At 44.5% G+C, this 26,391-nt stretch overlaps 1 protein-coding gene across 3 annotated transcripts in view; it reads left to right on the forward strand.

The window, feature by feature from the left end:
• The window catches only part of LOC138566124 (zinc finger protein 282-like), a 200,676-nt gene that overhangs the window by 123,503 nt on the left and 50,782 nt on the right, over window positions 1–26,391 (forward strand). The window contains exon 7 of one of the 3 annotated variants that reach the window (XM_069643126.1): window positions 24,035–24,086. The exons of 1 other annotated variant lie outside the window; for it this stretch is intronic. In XM_069643126.1, the coding sequence (XP_069499227.1) occupies window positions 24,035–24,084 (50 nt within the window). In that variant the 3' untranslated portion in view covers window positions 24,085–24,086. Of the gene's footprint in view, window positions 1–13,872; window positions 18,010–24,034; window positions 24,087–26,391 lie in introns of those variants that run through there. One more of the 3 variants, XM_069643124.1, reaches the window with a different exon arrangement.

Genomic DNA, 26,391 nt, shown 5'->3' on the forward strand with positions numbered 1-26,391 from the left:
CTCCATCATATCAAGATTTCTCATTCCTTCATAAGTGTTCACTCTATAACCCTTAATCCATCCCTCTAAGTTTTTCAAACACTCATTCACCCAAGTAGCCCAAGGGGTACTATCATGCTTTTTGAGGGTCCTAAACCTCTTAAGGTACTGGGAAGGGGTCTTCCCAAATCTAGCTATCAGAGCTAGTTTCACACATTCATAATTCATCCTATCCACCTCCCCCAACTCCATTACCACATCGGATGCAACAGGGGGGAGCCTAGAGAATAACCAGGGGATCAACTGATTCCATGTGATATCCTGGAGTCCATGATTGTATTCAAACATAGCAAGCCAATCTAATACATCCAACTTCGGTTCATACATGCCCACAATCTCTTTAGGCATCTGGGGTCTTTTTGGACTGGAGGATCTAGAGGATTTGGGGAGAGAAGCATTTTCCAAAGACAATTTCTTCATCTCTAGCTCATGATTGAGCTCCATTTCTTTGAGCCTTAGTTCTTGATGTTTCTGTTCAATTTGGGCACTAATTCTTTTGAATTCAAGTTCAAGTCTCATTTTTTCTAGAGTGATAAATTCGGTACTTAATGTGGGACCTGACAAAGGTCCAGTAGCCACAGGTTGAGGCCTTTGAGCAGGCAGAGGACCAGAGGGGGTGACATTGTTATCCTCCTCTTCCTCATCTGCTTCAACAATAACATCAGCAACATTATCATCCTCAATGTTTGCTACATTTGCTGTGGTAGTGGGCACTACAGCTCTACTCTCCAGTCTTTGTTTTTCTAACAATCTTTCAATCATTTCTGATTTCTTGCCTTTGACAGGCAGACCTTTCTGTCTACATAGATCCCTTAAATAATCAGCAGTATTTGTAAGGAGGGTCTCCTGGCTATAACTTTCCATCATTTACTTTTTTTAAAATTAACTTTTAGTGATTGTTAAGCCTTGTGGTTAATTTGAACCAATGTACTAGCAGCACTCTAAAATGTAAATCCAATACATTTATCACACCGCTGTACACCAGTGTTAGGTAGAATCCTGTGCAGTTCTCTTAGGGAGCACTCCAGAAGATTAAGACTACATGTATATGCAATAAATCCCCTTTGGTATCAGTCTGTTCCACAAAGATTTAGTTGGTAGCTGTGGCTAAGCAGTCAGACTTATCTCAAGAGGGAGATTAGCAGTATTCAAGGTTTACACATTAGGGCTTCAGTACTATGGAACAAGGAAACACTGACCAAAGCTTTGTATCAAAAAGAATATATATATATATTTATTTTACACACTCTGATGTTCACACACAAATCACTATTATTAAAGCAAGTTAAATCAGTCAAGAAAAGTATACTCAATTGTAGACCAGTTTGAGCAAGAGTGAAAACTGAGGAAAACGGCACAGTGTAAACCAAGCAGAAATGGCACTTTAACAATTTCTTCAGAGGGAGAGAAAGGTCAAGTTATACAGGGTTAGACTCCTAAACACATCAGCAACACTTCCCAATTGGATTGGGTACAGGTTAGGAAAGGCAGTACTTCAGCATAAGCGATACTTAGGTGAAAGCCAAGCAAAATGGCACTTCAATAATATATAAAGGGGAAGGAAAAGTGGTTTTAAGAGTTTAGGTGCACCAACACATTTCTTGATGAAAAGCAATCTAGAGAAGGCAGTTGTAACAGAATTAGCCAGAGTCAATAGGCCTGTGCCAGAGTCAATGGTACAAGGCAATGTGCCCAGGATCAAAATGTTCTAGTAGCTGCAGTCAAGTCTTTGTTTAACGATTTGAAAAGGCTGTTGCAGAAGGTGAAAGACCATGTTAGAAGATGGGGCGGCCAACCCAGTAGGTAAGTGAAGGATTTAAAACACCTTTAGCGATACCCAACGAAACGGGAGGCCTGGCGGAATAATGTGCCTTAAAAGTGGAAGAGGCAGAAGATCCAGCAGAGGAAGAGACTCTCGTCGTGGAGGAAGGTTCGAGGTACTGCACTGCCCAGGGTTGAAACCAGCCGCAGTGCTGCCAAAACGAATAAAAGGTGCGCTCCTTTAAATCGTGGTCGTGGTGGACGGGTGCCTGGATATCCGGTCTCCGAGTGCAGGGCACTGGCGATTCGGCCAAGGCAGGTCCTGGAAGGCGATTGGCGAACTGGTTGGCCCCACCAGCTCAAGGGAAGAAGACTCTTGCAGAGGAAGATCTTCTCAAGTCGTTAGAGAAAAGTGGTGAGATACTGCAGCAGGGCTTCACCAGTGGTTCAGTCGTTGCAGATGTCTTCAGCTTCTCTCCTCTTCGGTTTCTTAGTTCTAGTGGCAACATCTTGTCCTCCAGTCCTCGGGACCCTGCTTTTATGGAGCAAGACCCCCATTCATACAGCCTAGCTGTCACTCACACAGTGGGGTGGCTATCCTGGCGGGAGAATCCCCCATCCTATCAGGGCAGAGTGCAACTTGGGTTGGGTAGGCAACCCTGCCAGGGTGCCTATTCCCCCTCCCACACATCCTGTCTACTCCAGACTCAGTGGCGCCGAGAGGAGGGCTACTGTGCAGAAGCCCGCCAAAAGGACAAACAAAGGATCTCCGACCTGGGTTAGGATTATAGAGAAAGACACAAGAAAGAAATATTCTCAAAATTCTGGCAATAAAAACCTCCCGGAGTAAAGTTAATATTAAAATAAACCGGCGGTATGTTAGAGGCTGTCAGTAAAAGTGGTAGCCTCGAACAATGGGAAAATCCCATAGGGAAATATTCGCGGCCGAATATTTACGGTAGTAACCACTGCCACCAGCCAGAAATTTTTGAGAGAGGGACTGAACGGTACCCCCTCGAAAATGAACACTAGGGAAAAACTATTAACCCTTTCCAGTACTTCCATATTAAGATGGGTTGTACTGGTTTAGCTCATAATTATTGACTAGTAAAGTCAATGGGGACTTTACATGCCCTGGGAGACAGTAGTCAGTCCCAGGGTATGGAGTCTATGTTTTGGGGGTCGCTACGACACCCCTGTGGCACGGCACGGAGGGTGCTGTGTACCACACATGTTAAAAAGGTGATTCCTATGAGGGTGAGAAAAACCCCATAGACCATAAGCACACAAGATAGCCTAAAACACACACTAGCAATCTGCCTAAGAGTGGGAAAAAAGGGTCTCACTCTTAGCAGGAGAAAAAAAATAAACCCTTCAAATCCAGCAAAGCTGCTGGCGGACTCTATAGTTAAGGGAAATTAGCCTTAGAAGAGAATTCTCCCTAACAATAATGGACCTTTAAACCTAGGGCTGATCAGTTCCCCAGATAATAATGGTCCAGTATGGGCAATGCTGTGTATGGAACCATGATCTCGCTTTATCAGGGGTGGTCACTATTTCTCCCCCCTTTACCGTGTCCCACTACCGCCCCTGTGTACCTCTGTCCCGTCCCCTAGTCAATTATTTATGAACCATCACCATATAATATGTCTCCTTCTGTCAAAGAACGAGCTGTTCATCAGAGTAGGAAAATAAATAAAACTCCTGTAAATAATCCGGAGTTGCTAAAACAGGGGACCTGCAAATAGTTTAAGTCCTCAAATTGTCTAGTCATTTTGTCAGTCCATTAAAATGTATTTTTAAGTCCTCTGTCCTTCCCTGAAACTTTGTAACAGTGGCCCTGTGTAGTGCATAGTCTAGGATCCATACCCTACAAAAATGACACAAGCCCAAAAAACTGCTACATTTCCTTCACAGTACTGGGCCTAGGGGTGGCGCGTACTGAAGCCGCCCTATCTGATAATTTATTTTCCTGTTAAAAAAATGAGTTGTCCCAAGTATAGTCCCTCCTGTTGGCAGTATTGTAGCTTCTTTTTATCCGCCTTGTACCCTTTGTGAGCCTGCAATTACAATAATGCAATAGAATCCTGCACTGATGATCCTTTCCACTACATGCCAAGCAATCATCCACATACTGGGTAATTGTGCTAAGCACCTTACTTCAATGTAATCTGTACTGGGGTCACAGCTCTCAGTAACCCAACATCGTGTGGATTAACAGTCCATACTTATGCTGGCACATATCCCATGTCCTCCTCAAAAAATGAAAACATCTGAGTTGCCACTGCCATCAGGGGGCACTGTACCTCCCTATACTGCACCATGATATCACAGGGGGTGCAGATTCCCAAAATAATCTCCCCATTTTGTTCACGGTCCTCAAATAACTCCTTAGCCGTCATTTCCTTTAAATATACTGTCGGGTCTATACATAATAGTGTGTGCCACTCGCACCCGTGCTGGTCGTTTCCAATCAGGACTACTCTTTTTCTGACGCTCCACGGGGAGCCCGAGAGCCCCAAATGGAAAAGCAGATTCAGGCAGACACAACGCGGCATTGCGGAAAACAACCGCATTGTCTGCCTGAATATGCTTTTCCATTTGGGGCTCTCGGGTTCCCCACGGGGAGCCCGAGAGCCCCAAATGGAAAAGCAGATTCAGGCAGACACAACGCGGCATTGCGGAAAACAACCGCGTTGTGTCTGCCTGAATCTGCTTTACCATTTGGGCTCTCGGGCTCCTCCGAGCCGGAGGAGCCTGAGAAACTTGGAAAGAAAAACCGCAGCGTTTTCCAACACAACAACGTATTTATGTTTGCGGTCGCTTCAAAAGCGACCGCAAACATAAATACAACGTTTTTAAAGCTGCGGTTTTATTTCTAAGTTTTCCGGGCTCCTCCAGCCCGGAAAACTTAGAAAAAAAACCGCAGCTAGTGCTTATTTTTTGTAAAAAAAATAAATAGCACTTACCGAGATTCAGCTGCAGCTTTCCTGCTCTGGTCTCCGGTCCGCGTCCTCCGAGTCCCGGCACTAATGAAGGGAAAGCCACCCAGCGGTAGACTTTGTTTACTACAGCTGGCTGGCTTTTCCTTCATTAGTGCCGCAAAAGCAAAAGCCAGCACAGGAGGGCATCCATTTCACAAAATGGCGGCGCCCCTGTGCTTGCTTTTTCGAATTTTGAGCTTGAATAGCTCAAAATTTTACATAGGTTTTAAAACGGAGGATGCTAGTATATTTTTTTTATGTGGCCTATCTATTTTTTAAATAAAATTTTTTACTAGACCATCCCTTTAACTCATTGTCAATGTCTACTTGTGGACCCTCTGGATACACTAATGCTACAAGCATAATAGAGCTTGTGAATGGGTTATATGGAGGTGCAAAAGCTCTAGAGTCCCCACTCCTAGTTGCTATTCCTGATAATCCTGTTGACACTCTCTCTACCTCTGGAGGCTTATAGACTGGGTGTGTGCCCCCTACTGCAGGTTTAGGCGTTACGGGGTATATCCCCTTACATTGAATCTCTTTTTCACCTTCCTGATCTCCTATATCCTCAACTAATGTACAGAGATCTAGAATATCTTCTCTTTTTTGGGACTTGTTTCCTTCATATTTTGCTGCTACAAAGATGGACATTTTTTTCTAGCATGTTTCTGTTATGGGAGCCCTGCTCTGGCCAGGAGCAGGACGTCCCCCCTTCCTTTGTTTCTACTATCAATTGTTTATTTATTCTGCCACAACACAGTGGCAGAACCCTATGCATGTGTTTTATTGGAGTTTCTTCCTCCATAATGTTGTGCGCGTCCCTAATGCTTCACTTTAACCCTACTGCTATGTTGCACATGCTTCAAAAATACAGATCAACCCACTTTTTCCCCCCACCCACTTTTACACTTTCTTCACTTTGATTTCACACATACACACACACCGCGACTCATCCACCTTCCTTCCTTTTATACCACAAAAGACAGCACGAAAAAATATAAAAGACTAAGATCCAGGCTCATTCCTTCTACCACTTATTGCTTTTATCGTCATAAGAAGAATAATGTGTGGTACCCTTACCTCCAAGTCCTTATGAACTGGGGATCCTTTTCCATCCCTTTTCAATTATAAAAAGTAGAAAAACAGAAATACGTGACAATTTCAATACATAACCCACCTCTATTTCAATCTACTTCTCTACACATCACCTGAAATCTTTATGCCTTATCACCAAGTCCTACTTTATACTTCATCACCAATACTTCATCACCAAAAATCCTATTCCACTGACCTCGTACAACATTCACATCACCATAATATCACCCACATCACCCTATCACATAAATGTTCCCATTTTGTTATCACCTGCATAGGTATACTCACGTGGGCGTTGTACACTTGAGTTTCCTCAGTTCGGAAGCCTGTCTGTCGTTCTGGAGCCACACCCTGCTTCAGTGAGCAGAGACGATTTCTTTTAAAATAGCTCTTACTAAAGTTGCTCAATATACATGGGGTTTTTGATTAAGGGGTCCGATTTATAGAGGAGTCCCTTAAATACAGGGGACCCATAATCACCATAAACCAGAGTAAAATGCACGCCTTTAGGGAATTAAAAGCCATGAGTCTGTCTTGCAGGTGACAACAAGACTTTAATCTTTACAGATCATGAGGATTAGGGAAATGGCAGAGGACTCTGCCATTCCAGGCCAGCATTCAGTCGTCATCCTTCGCTGACTCCCAGGGCCTCTGAAGACTGCTGCTGTGCCTGGAGTTTAAATACTCTTCACTTGGTCACTGGATACCAGCAGAACTTCTCCAAACTTGTTCTTGTTTGTTTATTCACTTATTATGCGCTCCAGACCCGGAGGTAATAGGGCACAACAGTATGAAGATGCAAGGCTTACATAGTTATACAATATACAGAGAGATGCAAATATAATAGGAGTTACAGTAGATGCAGAGCACAGTTCAAAGTGCAAATATGGAAGCTATGTAATTACAATAATATATAATGTACAAGTATTCAAATTACGGAAGATTCACTCAGGGAGCCCTCAGACTCACAGGTAAAGTAGAGACATATGCATTTCGACAGTAAACAATGTTCAAATATACAAATTACAAAATATTCCACTGCCATATAACAGACTCACAGGTGGAACAGGTTGCGTAAGGATACTGAGTGAAGGGCCTGAAGGGGTAGGAGACTATGGGTCGGTCGAGATAATATGTTTGATAACATTTCTCCTAAAGGATTGGAAAGGTTGGTCCCTACGCAGTTCTTGAGGAATTGTGTTCCATAGTTTTGCTGCCTTTACAGGGAAGCTATTGCCACTGATAGTGGTGAGCCTATATCTCGGAATAGTCAGACAATTAGTATTGCCAGCTCTAGTTGGTCTGGTAGAAATTCTTCTTTGGAATTTATCTGAAAGGTAACTAGAGGCAGCATTGTTAAGGGCTTTATGAGTCAGAGACAGCGTTTTAAGATGAATTTTGGTACCTGTAGATGGCAATTTGTGTTGGCGTCTAAGGGATGAAATATGAGTTCCTTTATTGGTACCTAGGGCTGCTCTCAAGGCATTGTTTTGTAATATCTGGAGCTTCCGGATGGTAGTTTTATTAGCCCCACTGTATAGAGCACTACAATAGTCGATTCTGGAGAGTATTAAGGCTCTGGCCAGAATCAGACAACTATCCTCCAATAGGAAAGGTTTACCTGCTCTTAGCAACTTGCAGGTGTAAGCCGTAGATGAGTTTAGGGTTTTTATCTGTTTGTCAATAGATAGTGTGGAATCCAAATAGAAACCAAGGGTTTTTACCTCCTTGGAAACTTTAATGGTATTCCCATCGATATTAAATGAGGCAAACTCCTGTCCTAGTTTTTTAATGTTGGCCTGTGAACCCAAAATCAACAACTCCGTCTTATCATCGTTCAAGCATAGGCCATGAGTGGCCATCCATGCTTGGATGATAAGATATTGTTCACCAACTCCGTGTCCTTACTGTGATCCCCAGAAAGCGGGAGGAGAATCTGAGTGTCGTCTGCATAATTCGGGTAGGTGACACCCAGAATGTCCAGATCATCAAACAAGAGCTTGGTGAAAATATTGTAGTGTGTTGGTGACACACAGGAGCCCTGAGGAACACTGCACAGAATAGGGGTCGGGTCAGCAGCTGCCGATGGGGAGAAAACTCTCATCGTTCTCTCGCTCAGGAAAGATTCAATCAATCTGATAGCTTCCTGGGAGAAGTGGGCAGCTGAGTCAAGGTGTCTGCAGAGGACCTTATGATTAACCAGATCAAATGCGGCTGAGAGATCAAGTAAGAGCAGAAGTACTGTCCTCCCTTTGTCTCTCAGCTCGTCTATTTGGGATTTTAAATCGATTAAGGCTGTTTCCGTACCATGTAATGGGCGGACGCCAGATTGTCTATTGCCTAGGAGTTTGTGCAGTTCAAGGTGTTGTTGAATTTGATTGTAGACGGCTTTGTCCAATATTTTGAGTAGAAATGGAACCTTGGGGATGGGACGGTAATTAGTCGGGATGAGGGGATCTAGTGTCTGTTTCTTGAGGAGGGGGAGCACCCAGGATTGTTTAAGATAGGCGGGATGGTGCCTGTAGCAAAGGAGGCATTAATTAGTTTAGTAATGAATGGAGATAAATCTCTAGCAACATCTTTTATTAGTTGTGCTGGACAAATGTCGCCTTTGCAGTTGGAGGGCTTTAGTGACAAGATTATTTTTTCTACTTCCAGTGTAGACATTTTGGAAAAATTATTATTCTGTGCTGCCAGTGATGCGCTAGGCCGAGGGTTTTTTGACGAGCACTGTAGATTTATTGCTTCTTTTTTCTGCTGAATTTTGTTTTGGAGCATGTTAATTTTGTTAGCTAACGCCTGTTGGATGTCTGCACACCACGTTTTATCTTTGGTGCAGATATCAGGTATCGCTATTGGAGATTCTGATTCTTTTAGAATGGAGAAAAGTTATTTCATACTGGAATTAGATTTAACAATACGCTCATCATAGGAATTGCGTTTAGCTCGGCAAACTTCCTTCTTGTAATACGAGGATAGTGAGGTTAGTTTAGCTTTATTCTCGTTGGAGGGGCAAAGTCTCCAATTAGTTTCATTCTTTCTCTTCAAAGTGCGAAGGTCTTTGAGTTGTGGCGTAAACCATTTGTTTAGGTGGGCTCTTGGTTTGCTAGCTCTTAATTTAGAGGGGGCAATTTTATCCAAAGTGGTAAGCATAATGTTATTATATACATGGACTAAGGTGCTAGGATCAAGATTTTCGGACAGAGCGTTAAGAGTCGGGAGGATAGCCAGAATTACTTTCTCAACTGTTCTACTTTTTTTATTTCTAGTGATGCACGGTTGCACTAGAGGTGGAGCTAGAGGAGTGGGTCTTGTAGTCGTTAAGTGGAAGGACACCAGTGAGTGATCTGTCCATGAAAGAGGCAGGATGAAATGGTAACTGAGGAGTTGTAGTCCGCTATCCAGTCCAAGATTCTTCCATTTTGGTGGGTGGGTTTATTTACTTGTTGCGATAGTCCTAGTGAGCTAATTGTGTTAGCTATATCTGATGCGTTTTTGTCCAATTGGTCGTTGAAACCTATGTTAAAATCCCCTAATAGGAGTAATTGTGAGGATGGTTTAAGGTTATTTGTAAGTAGGTTGTGCAGATCTTCCTCAAAGGTGCCAAGAGGACCAGGAAGTCTGTAAATTAGATGGATAGTGAGAGATTGTGAATTGTTTATGTGGAATTTGGCCGAAAGGAATTCACAAGATTGTGACATGTGGGTAGGAGCCAATCTTAAGGAGAGACATGTTTTAGAGATGATGGCAATACCACCACCTCGGGCACCGTCTCGGTCTTGTCTCACTATGGTATATCCATCTGGGATAGCTTGCATAAGTGAGGGTCCTGCTGCATTATGAAGCCATATTTCTGTAATGGCAAGGAAATCCAGATTACCTTCTATAATAATGTCGGCTATGTCTATGGCGTGGGCAACAAGCGATCTTGCATTAAGAAGCGTTCCTTTGAGATGAGGGGTCTTACTAGCTTCTTTGACTAGGGTAAGGTGGGCTGTATTCTTCTCGACACGTGATTTATACTTGTCGTTGTTAGTCTGGGGGACATTTGTATTAGAGTAGGGCAGGGATTGGGAATGCTTAGGATAGTTAGGTTTCAGACTGGGCTTGTAATTACTTTTAGGATTAGTGGGTGGTGTTGCCATACAAGGGATGCTGCAGAGGCTCCAGTGTTGCATGGCCATGTTCCCTACGTAACATTAATTCTGTATTAGCAGGAATACTTTCTCGCTCTTGTTTAGCATAATTTACTATGTTATAAACATTCATACATAAACACATCTTCCCGCCATTCTCTCAACATTAACTCCATTAAATTACATTTGATGTGGTCCAATATCTTCTACAGAAAAACACTTGTTTTTCTAATACTCTGTCATGCTGAATCTCCATTGGCCTTTGATTGACAGGAACAGTTGCTCAGTCACTTCATTCTCTCTTCAAGCCTGCATGTAGTCTATATTTAGCACTGCTTGACTTTACTGTGTGTTATGAGCAGAGCTAACCTAAAATGGAACAGTTTTACAAATACATATATATCCATCTACATAGTTGTTTGTACTTAGATTTAAATCCTAACAATCTTTATTTAGTGACTGCCACGCCTGTGTGGGATTATTATCTCATGAAAAAAGCTTTCTCAGTGCTATAGTGCTTAGAAGTCTTGCCTCATTGTAAATGCACTAGGTCCTCCCCAACACTTTTCAGACTGGGATTGTGCCTCTGGAGTTCCAGCAGGATGCTCACGAAGGTTCCACGACATTTGGAATTGGTAAGATCATGCACTGCACAATGGCTCGAGGTCCCAGGGTATTGCAGCCCCGCAAGGTCGCAGCACGGTGTGGGGTGGCTCAAAATGCAGGTCTTGAGTCTAGTGGGTCTCACCAGGCACTGGGTCGGGGACGTCGTTTTCGGAGTCCCCAGGTCGATTGGAAGGAAGGGCTGCAGCAGGCTCTGTTTACACAGAAGGCTCTATGGTCGCTGGAAATCGTTTCAGCCACAAATTCTTCATCTTCCTCTTTGGTTTTGGTTCCAGTGGTCGACTACCCATTCGGCTTCCAGGTTTGGGCTTTTATGCAGGGACTCAGCCAATCAAATAGCCTTGCATCATTCAAACTTGGGGGGGCGGGGGGGGTTGGCAATCCTTTCAGGACAATGGAGAATAGAACCGTGTGTTGCAACTGATTGGCCCTATGATGCACTCCTAAGGGAACTACGGTCCCTGTGATTGTCAGTACTGTTTAGTATTGGGGTCACCCGCAAACAGGGAACCCAGAGATCATACATAACCTTCACTAGAGTAGTTTATTCTTGATCAGAAAGCATCAATACTTAATAACGTCAACAATTCAGTCCATGATCATATGCAATGTTTTGAGTATAATGGATCAAAACATCAAGATTCAGAACTCAGATCTGATTGAGGATTGGTCTCGTTTATCATATCAACATCAAAAAGACAGCAAGATGATAACAAAACTAGTAACCATGAACCTGTTAAGTAACACAGGCACAATAGTCATTCACATGGAGTCAATGTTAACAGCATTCACATGTGGGCACAGTAACATTTTCCAAGATATTCAAATTATATCCATGATAGCTCAACATAATTATCCTTCCAAGAGCTACCAGTTCCTATTTTGGAAGTGTGCTTCATCAGAAGGGTCCTATGGGGTTATAAGAGATAACCATTCAGTATTGATAATTCCCAGGGAAATGTGTAACCCAATTCTTGTTAAAACAAAAGGGTACTAACCTCCACATTCATGTAGTGGTAAGGATGAGAAGCATCTTGCCTGTTGAGTAAGCAGTTCATTATACGTGTGTTAGTGCTGGTAATGAGTAGAGTACTGGATTCAAGAAGACTAGAAGTGAGAGAAAACTTGAACTCCCCCAGCCGTGTGGATGGTAGTGAGTGAAAGTAGAGCGATCGGATGGTAAATCTAATCACTGGTGAGAGTGAGAAAAGAACATAGGGATTACTCCGGGCTTATATGGCCACGGGGCAACGTCTGTGCTTTATTTGCTGTAATGTGATCACTGCAACGTTGTGAAAACCCAAAGAGGGTTTGACATATGTAATACTGGGACTAAGGTCAACATTTATAATGATCGAGTTTTAACAATGTCTGTGACGTGTAGGGTTCATTACTATATCGTAGTTGATATTAATAAGGTAAAACACAGAGACTGTCCGGCTCGGGAAGCATACGACAATGGTGAACATGTCACTGGTAGTCTGAATCAATATAGTCTGCGTATTGACACTATGGTGTCATGCAGCGCAACTTGATTAGTGTCAAAATTCACTTGTTCCTCTACTTGTGTCGGCTACGATTTTGCCCTACGACACGTTGGCCCGATTTCGGGAATGCATTCCATAAGACGCATGTCCACGTCTTACCTAATCGGGAAGACTGAGATCCCAGCCGAACGCCTACCAACGCACGGCTCGGATCCTGAAATGTTTGTAGGGTCGCTATAGTGCCCTTGCGCATAGGTGCCACAATCCCCACCCGCCATCTTGGTGTGGGCCGGAGCTGAAGCTAGCAACCGGTGTTAGGTACGCTCCACGTTGATGTTCCCAATACATGTGTTGACCGACCTTATCTTGGTTAGCAGTCATATACATACTACATTGCTCATTGTAGGGTGTAGAAGGATATGTGACTATAGATATGACACGCATATGATTATGGACTGACTTGTTGACGCTATTAAGTATTTATGCTTTCTGATCAAGAGTAAACTACACTAGTGAAGTTTATGTATGAGCTCTGGGTTCCCTGTTTGCGGGTAACCCTAATACTAAACAGTACTGACAATCACTGGGACCGTAGTTCCCTTAGGAGTGCATTGTAGGGCCACCGTGTGGCAACACGCGGTTCTGTTCTTCATTGTTTGTGCCTGTCCCAAGTGGCCTTGTGACATAAATCCTTTTGCACCTGAAATTCTTTAGAACTAAATCCGATAAATACATGTCTTATGAGGATCTGAAGATTACAAAACTCCAATCTCTTTGAGATTCTCGATAAGAGATTCTGTACAGGACTGTGTACCCCTTCCGCCCCCCCCCCCCCTTCCTGCCGATACAAATCCTTTCAGGACAGTCAGTCTTCCAGTTTGAACTGGAATCTCGCACTCAGGCTGGAAGACAAAGGGCTGCAGAGTTTTGGACTCCTCCCACGCTTACTGCCTTCACAGACAGTCTGGAACCTGGGCGTGGAGTCCACAGGACTCGGCCGATGCTAAAAATCACACAAAGGAATTTCCCACCCTGGAGGTCAGGGGAAGGAACGAAGGTCAAGGAACACTAAAATGGCGATAAAACAAGACGAGGGCCATTTTGGTAAGCACCCATGGGTGCCTTTACCGAGGCTGTGCAAACAGCCCGCTGTAAAGGTGCACTGAATCAATAAAAAGGTTCACTGCCACCAGCCATTAAAGTTAAGTTTGTTCTTGTAACATAAATGGTACATTTAAAAGGAGAAAGGGGATACCCAGTACCTCCCCAGCACTCCACATAAGGTGGGGTGTGCTCGTCTCACTTAATAAAATGTAAAAGGATCCAAAGATCTACCCTTTGGAACTGTAGTTCACCCAAGGTTAGCCAAAGAAACTTAAAAGAGGAGCCCCTAGGGCAACCCAGCAACAACAGGCACGTATTGCCAAAAGTTGTCAAAGAGTCTTAAAAATAACACCCCTAAAAAGACTCTGTGAGTGTGGAAAAAGGTTCCCACTCACGTGTTTCAGGGAACAATAATCCACCAGTCCAGCAAAATGTTCTGGAGTTGACACAGGCCAGGAAGATTCATCATTTATATGAAAATCTTACCTAACAAGGCTTGGTCCCAGGTCTGCTATGTTTTGCACAAAACATAAAAACATACCTTTTTACAGCAATTTTAAACATGTGAATAGATTGGAAGACGGAATTGCTAATTTGGTCTAATTAAAAGAATGCTAATATTTAACTTTTATTTCATTGCAGCAGGTGACAAAAGCATGAAGAGAAGGAAGAAAGCTGGAGATTCAGTGCATCGTTTGGAAATATCTGCATTGTGTAAAGCTAACTCTGGGAAAATCAACAAAGTGGACCCCCAGAGCCCTAACAAAGATGCAAACTCTAGGCGCCAGACGTGGTCAAATTGTTATCCGGATTCCAGAGGCGAGGACGCTGTTCAGTATGAAGGAATCAGCACTGCAGTTCCTTTCAGTGTACATCAGGGGAGTCCCCACGCCGTACAGAGATCGGATGCATTTCGTGAATGTGAGAGTAACCTGAGAAATTCACAATTGCCTAAAGATCTTCCAAGTCTAGGACAGAGTCAGGAAAGCTACATATGTACTGAAGGTGAGAACATCTACGGGTACGAGGACGCTTTGACCCATTCAAGGGAGCGGCCATATGCATGCACTGAATGTGACAAAAGCTTCTTCCACAAAAGTCATCTCATCACGCACAACAGGATACATTCAGGCGAGAAGCCATATTATTGCACCTTCTGCCACAAAAGATTCAATCGGAAAGATTACCTGGATGAGCATATAAGAATTCACACTGGAGAGAGGCCCTACAGATGCACGAAATGTGGGAAGAGCTTCATACGGAAATGTCATCTCAATGACCATCAAAGAAAACACGCATGCAGCAGCATGTCCAAGACCAACATTTGAGAAACTGGAGTAACAGAACAGAGAAGGGAGTCTAAGAGGCCAAAAACACAGCGAGCACAGAAGCAACAAAAAGAGCCATGCCACTTACATCTGAAATGGACACAGCGAGTACAGAAGCAGCAAGAAGAGCCATACCACTTACATCTGAAATGGACACAGCGAGTACAGAAGCAGCAAGAAGATTCATGCCACTTACATCTGTAATGGACACAGCAAGTACAGAAACAGCCAGAAGAGCCATGCCACTTACATCTGAAATGGACACAGCGAGTACAGAAACAAGAAGAGCCATGCCACTTACATCTGAAATGGACACAGCGAGTACAGAAACAAGAAGAGCCATGCCACTTACATCTGAAATGGACACAGCGAGTACAGAAACAAGAAGAGCCATACCACTTACATCTGAAATGGACACAGCGAGTACAGAAACAAGAAGAGCCATGCCACTTACATCTGAAATGGACACAGCAAGTACAGAAACAGCCAGAAGAGCCATGCCACTTACATTTAAAATGGACACAGCGAGTACAGAAACAGCAAGAAGAGCCATGCCACTTACATCTGAAATGGACACAGCAAGTACAGAAACAGCCAGAAGAGCCATGCCACTTAATCTGAAATGGGCACAGCGAGTACAGAAGCAGCAAGAAGAGCCATGCCACTTACATCTGAAATGGATATCCTCTACTTTGGAAAATGATTCTTTATGCACAAATAGAAAACTGTCTGAGATACAAAGAGATTCCCTGCCTGCAAATAACAAAACCGGAGAGGTTATGCTACAAGACCGCACAATTGTTCACCATGTGTGCCTGTATTGTGTATTGAAAAGAGTAACTTTGCAAAGAAGGCCGAATCTAATTAGATAGCGTGTCCCAATGTATTCTCTGCACACTATTGAGCAAATGCAGCAACAACTGATTCGGGCATGAAGGGAAATCATGAATCCGAAAGATATAACCTTTTAATATTAAATCAATCGAAGCGTTTGAGGAAACAGATTATATAGTTTTCGGGAATACATGGGATGTTGAGCCTTAAACGATTAGGACCTAACCCGCTGGGGCATAACCACCCCTGATGATCACTGTGACAACTGAGAAAAAATAATCATTTTGTTGGACTTCATTTGTAGTTTTTCAAAACTGTGTGTCTGCTTTCACCCACTAGGAAGGGCCACTAGAGCAGTCCAGCTCCATAAGGTTAGGCCATCTCTGTTCTGTACTTGACTGTCCCCCACAACCCAAGACACTGGTTTCTTGGGGCCTATCAGTGTAATGTGGTTGAGGTGATGTGCCTTTGCAAGAACCATGAGCAACGGGTCCAGGGCTGGATTGTTCTTGATAACGTAAGAGTGAATACCAAAGTTTGTAAAAATGTGCGAAAATGTGGGACCCTCTCAACTGATAATGCGCACAGCCTTATAACCTTCTTCTGTGGGAAGGTCTACACTCAGTAGGGTTGACATCCACATTTTATCTCACTGTACGTAACCCGAAGAGAAATATCTATTTGCACACCTGTCTTGTCCCAAACACACTGACGGTCCTGCACTAAGAGGCTGGACATATCTGTTAAGATCCAGAGTACCAGCAGACACCACGGATACATGCTGCTGCATTGCTGGGCACCATGCTTGGCAACACCTGCTGGGCACCATGCTTGGCAACATCCAACTTATTGTTATTTGGCCGCATTTGTTCACACTTCATTCTTAACCTAATAATTGGGGCCTCTGTGTTTCCTAAGGATCAGCGGATGTGCCTTGAATTACCTGTATAGGAATCGATTTTCTTCTTTTCCAGTAGTAACAATAACTGGCAATGCCTTGCCACATCTTACAGTCACCTGCTCTCAATTGAAGCACTCTCTTGGCCATTCAAACTGGCCAAATGAAGGACTTAAATGGCTAAGTATAATGACTATCTAAAAGGAAAATCTGATTATGCGACGGCATAGGTGAGAGAAGCGAGGCCGGTGATGACACACTGAGTAAACATTGGAGACCCCAAAGGAAAAGGCCAAAAAGGATGGTGAAAAGTTTTGAGAGCGGTCTATAAAGTGCCCCATTCTAAACATGCTTGAGGTATTTTTCATGGAAGGAAGTGTAGGCAGTGTCTTGAGGTCAGGCAAGGAGTGCTCTTGGCATCCATGGCTCCAGTATGGTTCAGTACTAAAACCACTTTCATGAAAATGATGTGAAAGACCTTCTTGCCCAGGTTGCCTCAGCAAGGCAATCATGGTCAATGTATGTGCAGCCAGAGTGCTCAGTCTGTGGGCTGCATGCTGGCTTCATTGAGTTCGGAAGTAATCCCAGGTGTTTACATAGTATGTTAAAACTGTGGCAGCTGTTAAAAGAAAGTTGCTCACTGATTACTGATTGTTATATGGAGGCGATGCTCTGTATTTAGAGACACTTTGGGCAAGCTACTGAGTGCGCCATCCATTGCAAAGGTGACACTAGCCTCCCTAGATGTAGTGTGTTGTCATGGATACGATCACTCCCCTTACTGTTTCACGCCTAGGAACACTTGTGTACTGGCGCGTTATAAATGACTTATCATATCATGTGGAAGGCAACTCACAGAAAAATGTTGACCAATCGTTGACCCCGGGTCCTCATTGTAGCTGAGAGGATAATGCCACAGTCCAGTACCACTATTGCAGATTTCACATGTGTTGGGTAAGGCCTTGGTGACGAGCCACCTATTCTTTATTTCTCGATGCTGCAGCGTTCTGGACGCATTAGCAAGACTCCTCTTTAAGGCTCAGAGATTGGAGAGGGAGCTTGGGAGAGAAATGTGCATATGTAGCAGCCTTATAGTCGCGTTAGCAAGACTCCTCTTTGAGGCTCAGAGATTGGGAGGTTGTTTGGGAAAGAAATGTGCATATGTTGCAGCCTTGTGGTCACATTAGCATGACTCCTCTTTGAGGCTCAGAGATTGGAGACGGAGCTTGGGAGAGAAATGTGAATATATTGCAGCCTTATGGTCGCATTAGCAAAGCTCCTCTTTGAGGCTCAGAGATTGGGAGGTTGTTTGGGAAAGAAATGTGCATATGTTGCAGCCTTGTGGTCACATTAGCATGACTCCTCTTTGAGGCTCAGAGATTGGAGAGGGAGCTCGGGAGAGAAATGTGCATATGTTGCAGCCTTCTGGTCGCATTAGCAAGACTCCTCTTTGAGGCTCAGAGATTGGAGAGGGAGCTCGGGAGAGAAATGTGCCAATGTTGGCGATTTATGACCGCTGGTGATTGGCGACAAAGGGAAGGATGCTGTACCGGCATCCAGTGGGGATGCATTTGATCGATTCATTTAACAGCAAGAATGTGCCCTATTTTTCAAAGTGATTTTTAATATATTTTATGAACTACATGTATGTTTTATATCTGTATTTTGTTTGTTTTATGGAAGTGTCTGAAATAAAAATATTTTGTAATTGCCTTGAAAGACTTGCGACCTGGTTCAGAATGCTGCTTTGTCTATAGTGTTAATGAAAGTTATACTAGTAATATTGCATTTTATATAGTGCTTCATACAGGAAACCTTTCCTCCCCTAATCTCTGTAATACTTACTGTTCCTTCCTAGTTTTAATGGAACTAAATGTATAGACTTTGGAAAAATAAAGGGCTGAGTCAGCCCTGATGTCATTCAAACGTGCAAATGATAGGTTGGCTCCGTGTCAGAGACACGCGTTTAATCCCTGATCTACACATTGCGAGAGATCGGAAATGCGAGACCAACACAAAGGTACCGTTTTCCCAAGGTTTGCCATTTATTAAAATTATAAAGGTGAGATAAACACCTATCCTAACGAGGATGTCCCTACCTAGCAAACTAAACTCATGAAAGAAGGCCAAGTGTCCAACATTTCTCCTAACCTTGGACTAACACATACAACAAAAACAAACGAGGAATGTTTGGCTGCCTTGAGTTCCACAAACAGATTGAAGTTCAGACTTATAGATTTGAGCAAGTTCTCCTTGTTATCAGGGTTGAACTCCCTTCCACTGGATCAATTCAGGAATATCCTTGACAAAGTTCGATTCTGTTCAATAAATATGTCTTTTCCTTCAGCTGTGTCCTTCGACTTAATGATGTAAATGTCTCTTTCACAAACTCTTGTTCAAAAATCAAACACTTGTTATCTTCACACTATTCTTCGTGATAAGGCAAAAAGTATTTCTCACAAAACCCAGGTTTATAAACTAAGGTAATTGTTTTCTCTAAGGTTCAAGGCAATTCTTCGCACATCACACTTATTCTTCTAATGGAATACTTTTGTCAGGATAGCACAGCAACTGCCGTTGGTGATGTAACAGTTTGTCAAAATGATAGCATAGTTAATAACATCTTGCCACCACACCAACACTTCTTCAAAAAATGATCTTCTTTCCTGGTATACCCGCCTGCCAGGACTGACTACTAATGGTCCCTTTCCTGGTTCACTCTCCTGCTAGTTAGAAAACTCCTACAAGTAATTTTGGTGACAATGTTTGTTCCAGAGTTTTCCCCATCAGTATCCCTTGTGAGGTGGACTGAACAATGGTTGTCTTCCTTAATAGTCTTTGGTCTGTGGCAATATGGGTTACAGGGTCCTCCAAGCTAGTGTCTCACAAAAAGGAGGTGTGTGCCCTTTTCGCCTCTCTGCTACTTCTTCACAGCCACTTGGCTGTTGGCAATGCGGGTTAATGGTTTCCTCAGGTTGGTATGCCATAGTAGGGTATTTGCTCCCATTTCAACTCTTTATTGTAATTGTTCGGTATTCAAAATTATTATCTATTGTTAAATGACCTGCTTGGAGTGCCCCGGGGTCACCTCTGACTGCAGGCCAACTCGCCGGTCTTCTCTGGTGTCTCTGATTCCCTTTTTGCCGCTTTGTATTCTGCCTCCTTCGGTAAAAGCTCCCGCACAATGTCAGCGGACTGCACTTAAGTTCTGCTCTGGAGCTTCACCAGCTCTGCAGGGCCTCCGAGTCTTCCGCACTCTGAAGAATCTCACTTCTGCTTGGGAGTGCTTCTCCCAACCAGCTGGGTTACTTCTTCCACCACCGTCCACAACACCGTTTCATGCTGTGCGCACTCTTCAGTGCCATCTGCCTCTTCCGCCTGCATCAGCTTCAGCTGGCGTTCTTCATTCTGCTTCTCTGGCATTCTCAGGAATTTGGATTGCTTCTGCCTCTCCTACTACTTCCACACCTTGCTTCAGGTGCAACTCGTTGTGGGATTTAAGTGTCCCGCTGAAGTTCCTTGCTTTATAACGACTAGACCTCACATTTGGTTCAATAACATTTCTGATCCTTTTTAACTCTGAATCCCTCTTCCTCGTCCCAGAATCACATGCATTATGGGCCTTGAAGTGCATAATGGAATGCATAAGAGATTCCTCAATTTGCTAAATATTACAATAGGCCATCAATGCTTCAGGGTGAACAGAGGAATCACGAATGGAACAGTTCACCAATTTCCCCCCGGCGTGAGTCTCCCCCCATGTGATCCTCCCACATAATACTGCCCCGGGTCAGTATCAGGTAGCACCTGCCTTCCCCAGGCCACATGAAAGGGGGCCCATACAGGGGTCTCAGGGATGATCTCACTAGATTCATCACACCATTCTCATGGAAACATGCGCAAAATGATGCGCTTTGCGTGATTCATAAATGTGCACCTGAACATCAATAATGCACACACATGTGCCTCTCTGAGGGAGTTGCACAATTACACAATGCTGAGTGGAAACTGCAGTGCTCGCTCCCTACCATTGTATGCATTGCTGTTAGCTTGGGACAACTTGGGATGCCTGGTCTTGTGCTTTGAAGCATGAGGAGTCCGGCCCTAAGCGGTTTATAAATTGATTGATTGATTGATTTGTTTATTTATAGAGCGCCTTACACCAAGGCACTGATGACCAATATTAATAATGTCTCAGTGTCCAAAAACGCCAAGACATCTCTGTTGTATATCGTGGACCTGGTTAGAAGCCAGGAAGTGGTATACAGTAGAAGACATCTCTGGTAGGTATGTAGGTGACTTGTATATTGTGGACCTGGTTAGAAGCCAGGAAGTGGTATACAGTAGAAGACATCTCTGGTACGTATGTGGGTGACTTGTATATTGTGGACCTAGTTAGAAGCCAGGACATGGTATACAGGAGAAGGCATCTCTGGTATTTATGTAGGTGACTTGTATATCGTGGACCTGGTTAGAAGCCAGGAAGTGGTATACAGTAGAAGACATCTCTGGTAGGTATGTAGGTGACTTATATATTGTGGAACTGGTTAGAAGCCAGGAAGTGGTATACAGTAGAAGACATCTCTGGTACGTATGTGGGTGACTTGTATATTGTGGACCTGGTTAGAAGCCAGGAAGTGGTATACAGTAGAAGACATCTCTGGTAGGTATGTGGGTGACTTGTATATCGTGGACCCGGTTAGAAGCCAGGAAGTGGTATACAGTAGAAGACATCTCTGGTACGTATGTGGGTGACTTGTATATTGTGGACCTAGTTAGAAGCCAGGACATGGTATACAGGAGAAGGCATCTCTGGTATGTATGTAGGTGACTTGTATATCGTGGACCTGGTTAGAAGCCAGGAAGTGGTATACAGTAGAAGACATCTCTGGTAGGTATGTAGGTGACTTGTATATTGTGGACCTGGTTAGAAGCCAGGAAGTGTATACAGTAGAAGACATCTCTGGTAGGTATGTAGGTGACTTGTATATTGTGGACCTGGTTAGAAGCCAGGAAGTGGTCTACAGTAGAAGACATCTCTGGGTAGGTATGTTGTTGACTTGTATATTGTGGACCTGGTTAGAAGCCAGGAAGTGGTCTACAGTAGAAGACATCTCTGGTAGGTATGTAGGTAACTTGTATATTGTGGACTTGGTTAGAAGCCAGGAAGTGGTCTACAGTAGAAGACATCTCTGGTAGGTATGTAGGTGTCTTGTATATCGTGGACCTGGTTAGAAGCCAGGACGTGGTATACAGTAGAAGACATCTCTGGGTAGGTATGTGGGTGACTTGTATATCGTGTACCTGGTTAGAAGCCAGGAAGTGGTCTACAGTAGAAGACATCTCTGGTAGGTATGTGGGTGACTTGTATATCGTGGACCTGGTTAGAAGCTAGGAAGTGATCTACAGTAGAAGACATCTCTGGTAGGTATGTAGGTGACTTGTGTATCATGGACCTGTTTAGAAGCCAGGAAGTGGTCTACAGTAGAAGACATCTCTGGTAGGTATCTAAGTGACTTGTGTATCGTGGACCTGGTTAGAAGCCAGGATGTTGGTATACAGTAGAAGACATCTCTGGTAGGTATGTAGGTGACTTGTGTATCATGGACCTGGTTAGAAGCCAGGAAGTGGTCTACAGTAGAAGACATCTCTGGTAGGTATGTAGGTGACTTGTATATTGTGCACCTTGTTAGAAGTTAGGACGTGGTATACAGTAGAAGAGGGGCAGGGGCTAGAAAGGGGGTGTTTCATCAGGATTCTTCCATCATCTGTCTCTCTCCGACTTCAGCTAATTTTCAGTCAGTGAAGCTTTAAAAATCATGAACTTCTTCATACGATGTTTGTAATGGCAACATGGCTTCTTTGATGGCTGGTTTGTAATGGCTACATGACTTCTTTGATGGCTGGTTTGTAATGGCAACATGGCTTCTTTGATGTCTGGTTTGTAATGGCAACGTGGCTTCTTTGATGGCTGGCTCTTCCATGCTTCCCAGCTAATGCAAGTAATTATTACATGTACTACTATTGAAGAATGCTGCAGCGATGTTGGGGTTCTGGCCAGTTTGAAACCCATCTCAGGCCTGACGTGTGCAACGATTGTCTCCTTGCAGATCTAGTCCTATAGCCTAAGAGAGACGGGGCTCTGCCTGCACTGACTCACTGAGATGACCTAATGGGCCTCAGTTTAGAGCTGCTTGTTTCATGCCACACCGGCAGGACTGGTGCTGTGATTCTGCCCGACTGCTAAGTGGCATTGGTTATTGTTCTTCATGATACCTTGCTTTGCCGCCTGCGAAACCTCTGGGATTTAGAGATGGAGGTGGTTTATATCACTCCTAAATATTTAAGTCTAACCTATTTTCCTATGATTGTATCCTCTTAATGTTCATTATCTAAAGCTGTGGAGTCCTGTGCAAGAGGAAATGAGAAACGTACAATGGCTGTTGTGGCATGTCAGAGACTTGAACAGGCCAGGCCTTCTACACCATTCAAGCTATGGAAGCTGGCAGCACGCCTAGACTACTTGGGGCTAATCCCACTACACTGACCACTCCTGATCACTCCTTTTCCTTGTCCAAATCCTTACACTTTGATCTGCCCAACCCACGACAGGCAGCCCTTCGGAAAATGGTGATAAAACTGTTTTTGTCTGATACTATTACACCAGCACAAAGCACCGGAAACATGCAAGCCATGGCGAGGGGAAGCAGTGGGGGGAAGGGGGTTGTAGAGAAAGAGTTGGACTTGCTGTAATGCACTAATGGTTAAGTAATCCAAGCATTACCCCATGATTGTTTTGAGAATATAAGCAATAGTACACCGGACATTGCCAACACAAAATACTGACAATGTTTGCAGTGCACAGAAAACCACACATTTAGTTGTGTGCATTGTCTAGTAATTTGCACAAGAAAGGACGGCAGCCCAGAAGTTGGCTTTGTTGACTGTGTACTGTGCTATGCAAGCATCGAGGGATCCCTGGGTGAGGGCGACCTAGGTAAGGTAGCCAACCTCTTTAAGCAGCCACGTAGGTCACAGTAAGGGACGCTGTAGAGATGTTTAACCTGATGCGTCTACTCGGGGTGCTGCTGAGCTCCTTAAGCATGGGCCACTGTCCAAAGGAGACAGAGGGAGAGTCCTCCTGGTAATTGGAAGCAGTACAGTTCAAATACACCCCCTGACACTCGGCCCACAAACCAGGGAGCTTCAGGAATGACCCATCTCCCTGGGTTTGGAGCACAAGGTCTACATTGAGATCAATGGAATCGGGAACGACTGGGCTTCTAACTCTCACTAACATGTGAAGAGGATCCAGAGAAGATCAAGGGTTGGGATCAACCGGTCCCAGGAGGGGACGCCAAACTCATTTCAGGTCTGTCAGAATGTCTCTGTTCAGTGAGTAGTCCACTGAAAAGGGGAACTGTCAGCTGATTGCACCCTTCCACAGGATGCCAGAGCCCCCGAGAGATAGAAGGGTGGCCCTAGGTGTTGGAAAAGTATGGGTTGTCGGATCCCACCCTGCCTTGTGATGTAGGTCATGTAGACTCATTCTCTGGACAGTAAGGTCATCCCCGCTAGGTGGCAAGATAGTGCTGTACAGGTCTCAAAGATGGCCAATAGCTCTCTCCGATTGGGGGATCTTATTAGAACTTCCAAAGCTATCTCTCCTTGCTGCCTCTGCCCCCCGCCTAATTTAGAGCAAGAAAAATGAGAGAAGTCTTCTGACACCTGGCTTGCATTTCAGCATGCACCGCTGAGTCCCAGTCCTCCGGAGCAGAAGATATCACTGCCTGAAGGTAAGTCAAAGTGTGTGTGTGTGTGTGGGTGTGTGTGTGTGTGAGAGATATGACTGGCAATTGGGTAATTGTATAGCACCTTTCCTGTCTTTGCCCATTATTCCAGTAATATTATTAGTATTACCGAAATAATGGGCAAAAAAAAATTATTTTCTGAAGTGGAGTGAGGTTGTTACATATGTGCACTGTGCAGCCAGTCTGGGCACATTTCCTACAATGGTACAGCATTTCCTACTGCCATCATGAGTGTTCTTACAAGTCTGTAGTGGCCTAAATTTGTGCAGCCAGTATGGACATATTTTCTGATTGAACATGTTATATTTACTGGCATCAAATGTAGAGTCAACATGATAAGCCTTCTTGTGTGGCCATACTCACCTACATTGGTGCAGCCAGTCTACCGGACAGATGTTCTTACTATGGCACAATACTATAGTAAGAACATATGACCAGACTGTTTTTGCCATGGCAGTTTGTACTGGCATCAAGCTTGCTATGACATTTATTCCTGACATCAAGGGTAAATCCAACATGAGTGTTCTTGCATGGCTTTTGCTGCCCTAGGACGACCCAGACGTCGTCACTACTGCCCTAGGGTGAGACCCTTACCATGAGGCCTGTGAGGTGAGGCTGCTACCCTATAGTCCCCCTGGGAGTGGTAAACAGCAGGTGAATCTCATGTGGAGGGAATTGCCCTATTGCATTAATGACAACCTGGGGAAAACGTGGTATCCCCATACCTTACCCTAAAGCACCTTCCTCACCACCCCGTCCAACACTATCCCTAGCGTTCCTATATGTTTTCTTAAAACCAGCAACCTAGGATTCATTGGGACGAGGAAGAAGGTGGACTCCTTAAAGGATGAGAATCCTTTGAGGACTGGGATGAAGAAGAGGCACAGAGCCTTCCTGATGGCCCAGCAGAATCAGAGACAGCAGGTGACTTGCCTAAAGCATAGAAGTCAACTATCTGAGATAAAAAGAGAAGAAAGACAATGCATTTGGTCAGACACTCCCTCGAGGAACCGGGAAACTCGGATGAAGTCAGAGAAGTGGACATGCCAGGAGTGCAGGGGCCAAGACGCTTGTCCGCAGGCAGAGGTCGTCCACAACTGATTCATCATTGTGTGAGCAAAGGAGGCAGAGTCCAGGGGACTCAGCAGACGTGGCGAACTGGGGCACGCGTCGAGCTAAGACGTGCAGCATAGAGCAGGGGATTACTGCGGAGCTGCAGCATCCCCTGGTGGGACCGTTTTATGAAGGGTAACCTACGGCATCTTCATAGTCGCAGTACCTGGCAGGATGGTGAACCAGGTCTACGGAGTCGATAGGAGAAATCCATGGGTCCGGGACCCGAACCCTTTTATGAAGAGTAACCTATGGCATCTTCATAGTCACAGTACCTGGCAGGATGGTGAACCAGGTCTACAGAGTCAAGAGACGAGAAATCCATGGGTCCGGGACCCGAACCCTTTTATGAAGAGTAACCTATGGCATCTTCATAGTCACAGTACCTGGCAGGATGGTGAACCAGGTCTACAGAGTCAAGAGACGAGAAATCCATGGGTCCGGGACCCGAACCCTTTTATGAAGAGTAACCTACGGCATCTTCATAGTCGTAGTACCTGGTAGGATGGTGAGCCAGATCTACTGCAGATAAACAAAAGAAACACACAAGGCTGGTAGCCACACACTGAAGCTGGCGTAAGGAATCCAAATCCGATCAGGAGAAGGGAGCCATTTCCCTGAGGGTCTTGTAAAGTACAGGACCAGTTGAAAGGAAGGCCAGGGGGAACAGAACCAACTCCCCTCCCCCCCTCCGACATTGTGAAACTTGGAGGAAGCTAGGAAAGGTCGGGGCAAGGAAGCCATACCCTTTGACCATGTGTAGTGTAAAGCCAAGGAAGGCCAGGGGGAAGAGAACGAGCACCCTTCCCCCTCCGACATTGTGAAACGTGCAGGAAGCCAAGGAAGCCCAGGGGGAAGAGAACCAGCTCCACTTCCCCCCTCCGACATTGTGAAATTTGGAGGAAGCCAAGGAAGGCCAGGGGGAAGAGAACCAGCTCCACTCCCCCCCTCCGACATTGTGAAATTTGGAGGAAGCCAAGGAAGGCCAGGGGGAAGAGAACCAGCTCCTGTTAGGGAGAATTCTCTGTTTAGGCTGAATTTCCTAACCTAGTGAGTCCCCCAGCAGCTTTGCTGGATTTCGGGAGTTTGTTTTTTTCCATCCTGCCAAGAGTGAGACTCCTTTCTCCCACTCTTGGACATGTATGTGTGTAATTCCTTTGAATGTCAATGTGTTCTA

Source organism: Ambystoma mexicanum, chromosome 2p (genome assembly GCF_040938575.1).
Source record: "Ambystoma mexicanum isolate Mex_15411 chromosome 2p, UKY_AmexF1_1, whole genome shotgun sequence".
NCBI lineage: Eukaryota > Metazoa > Chordata > Amphibia > Caudata > Ambystomatidae > Ambystoma > Ambystoma mexicanum.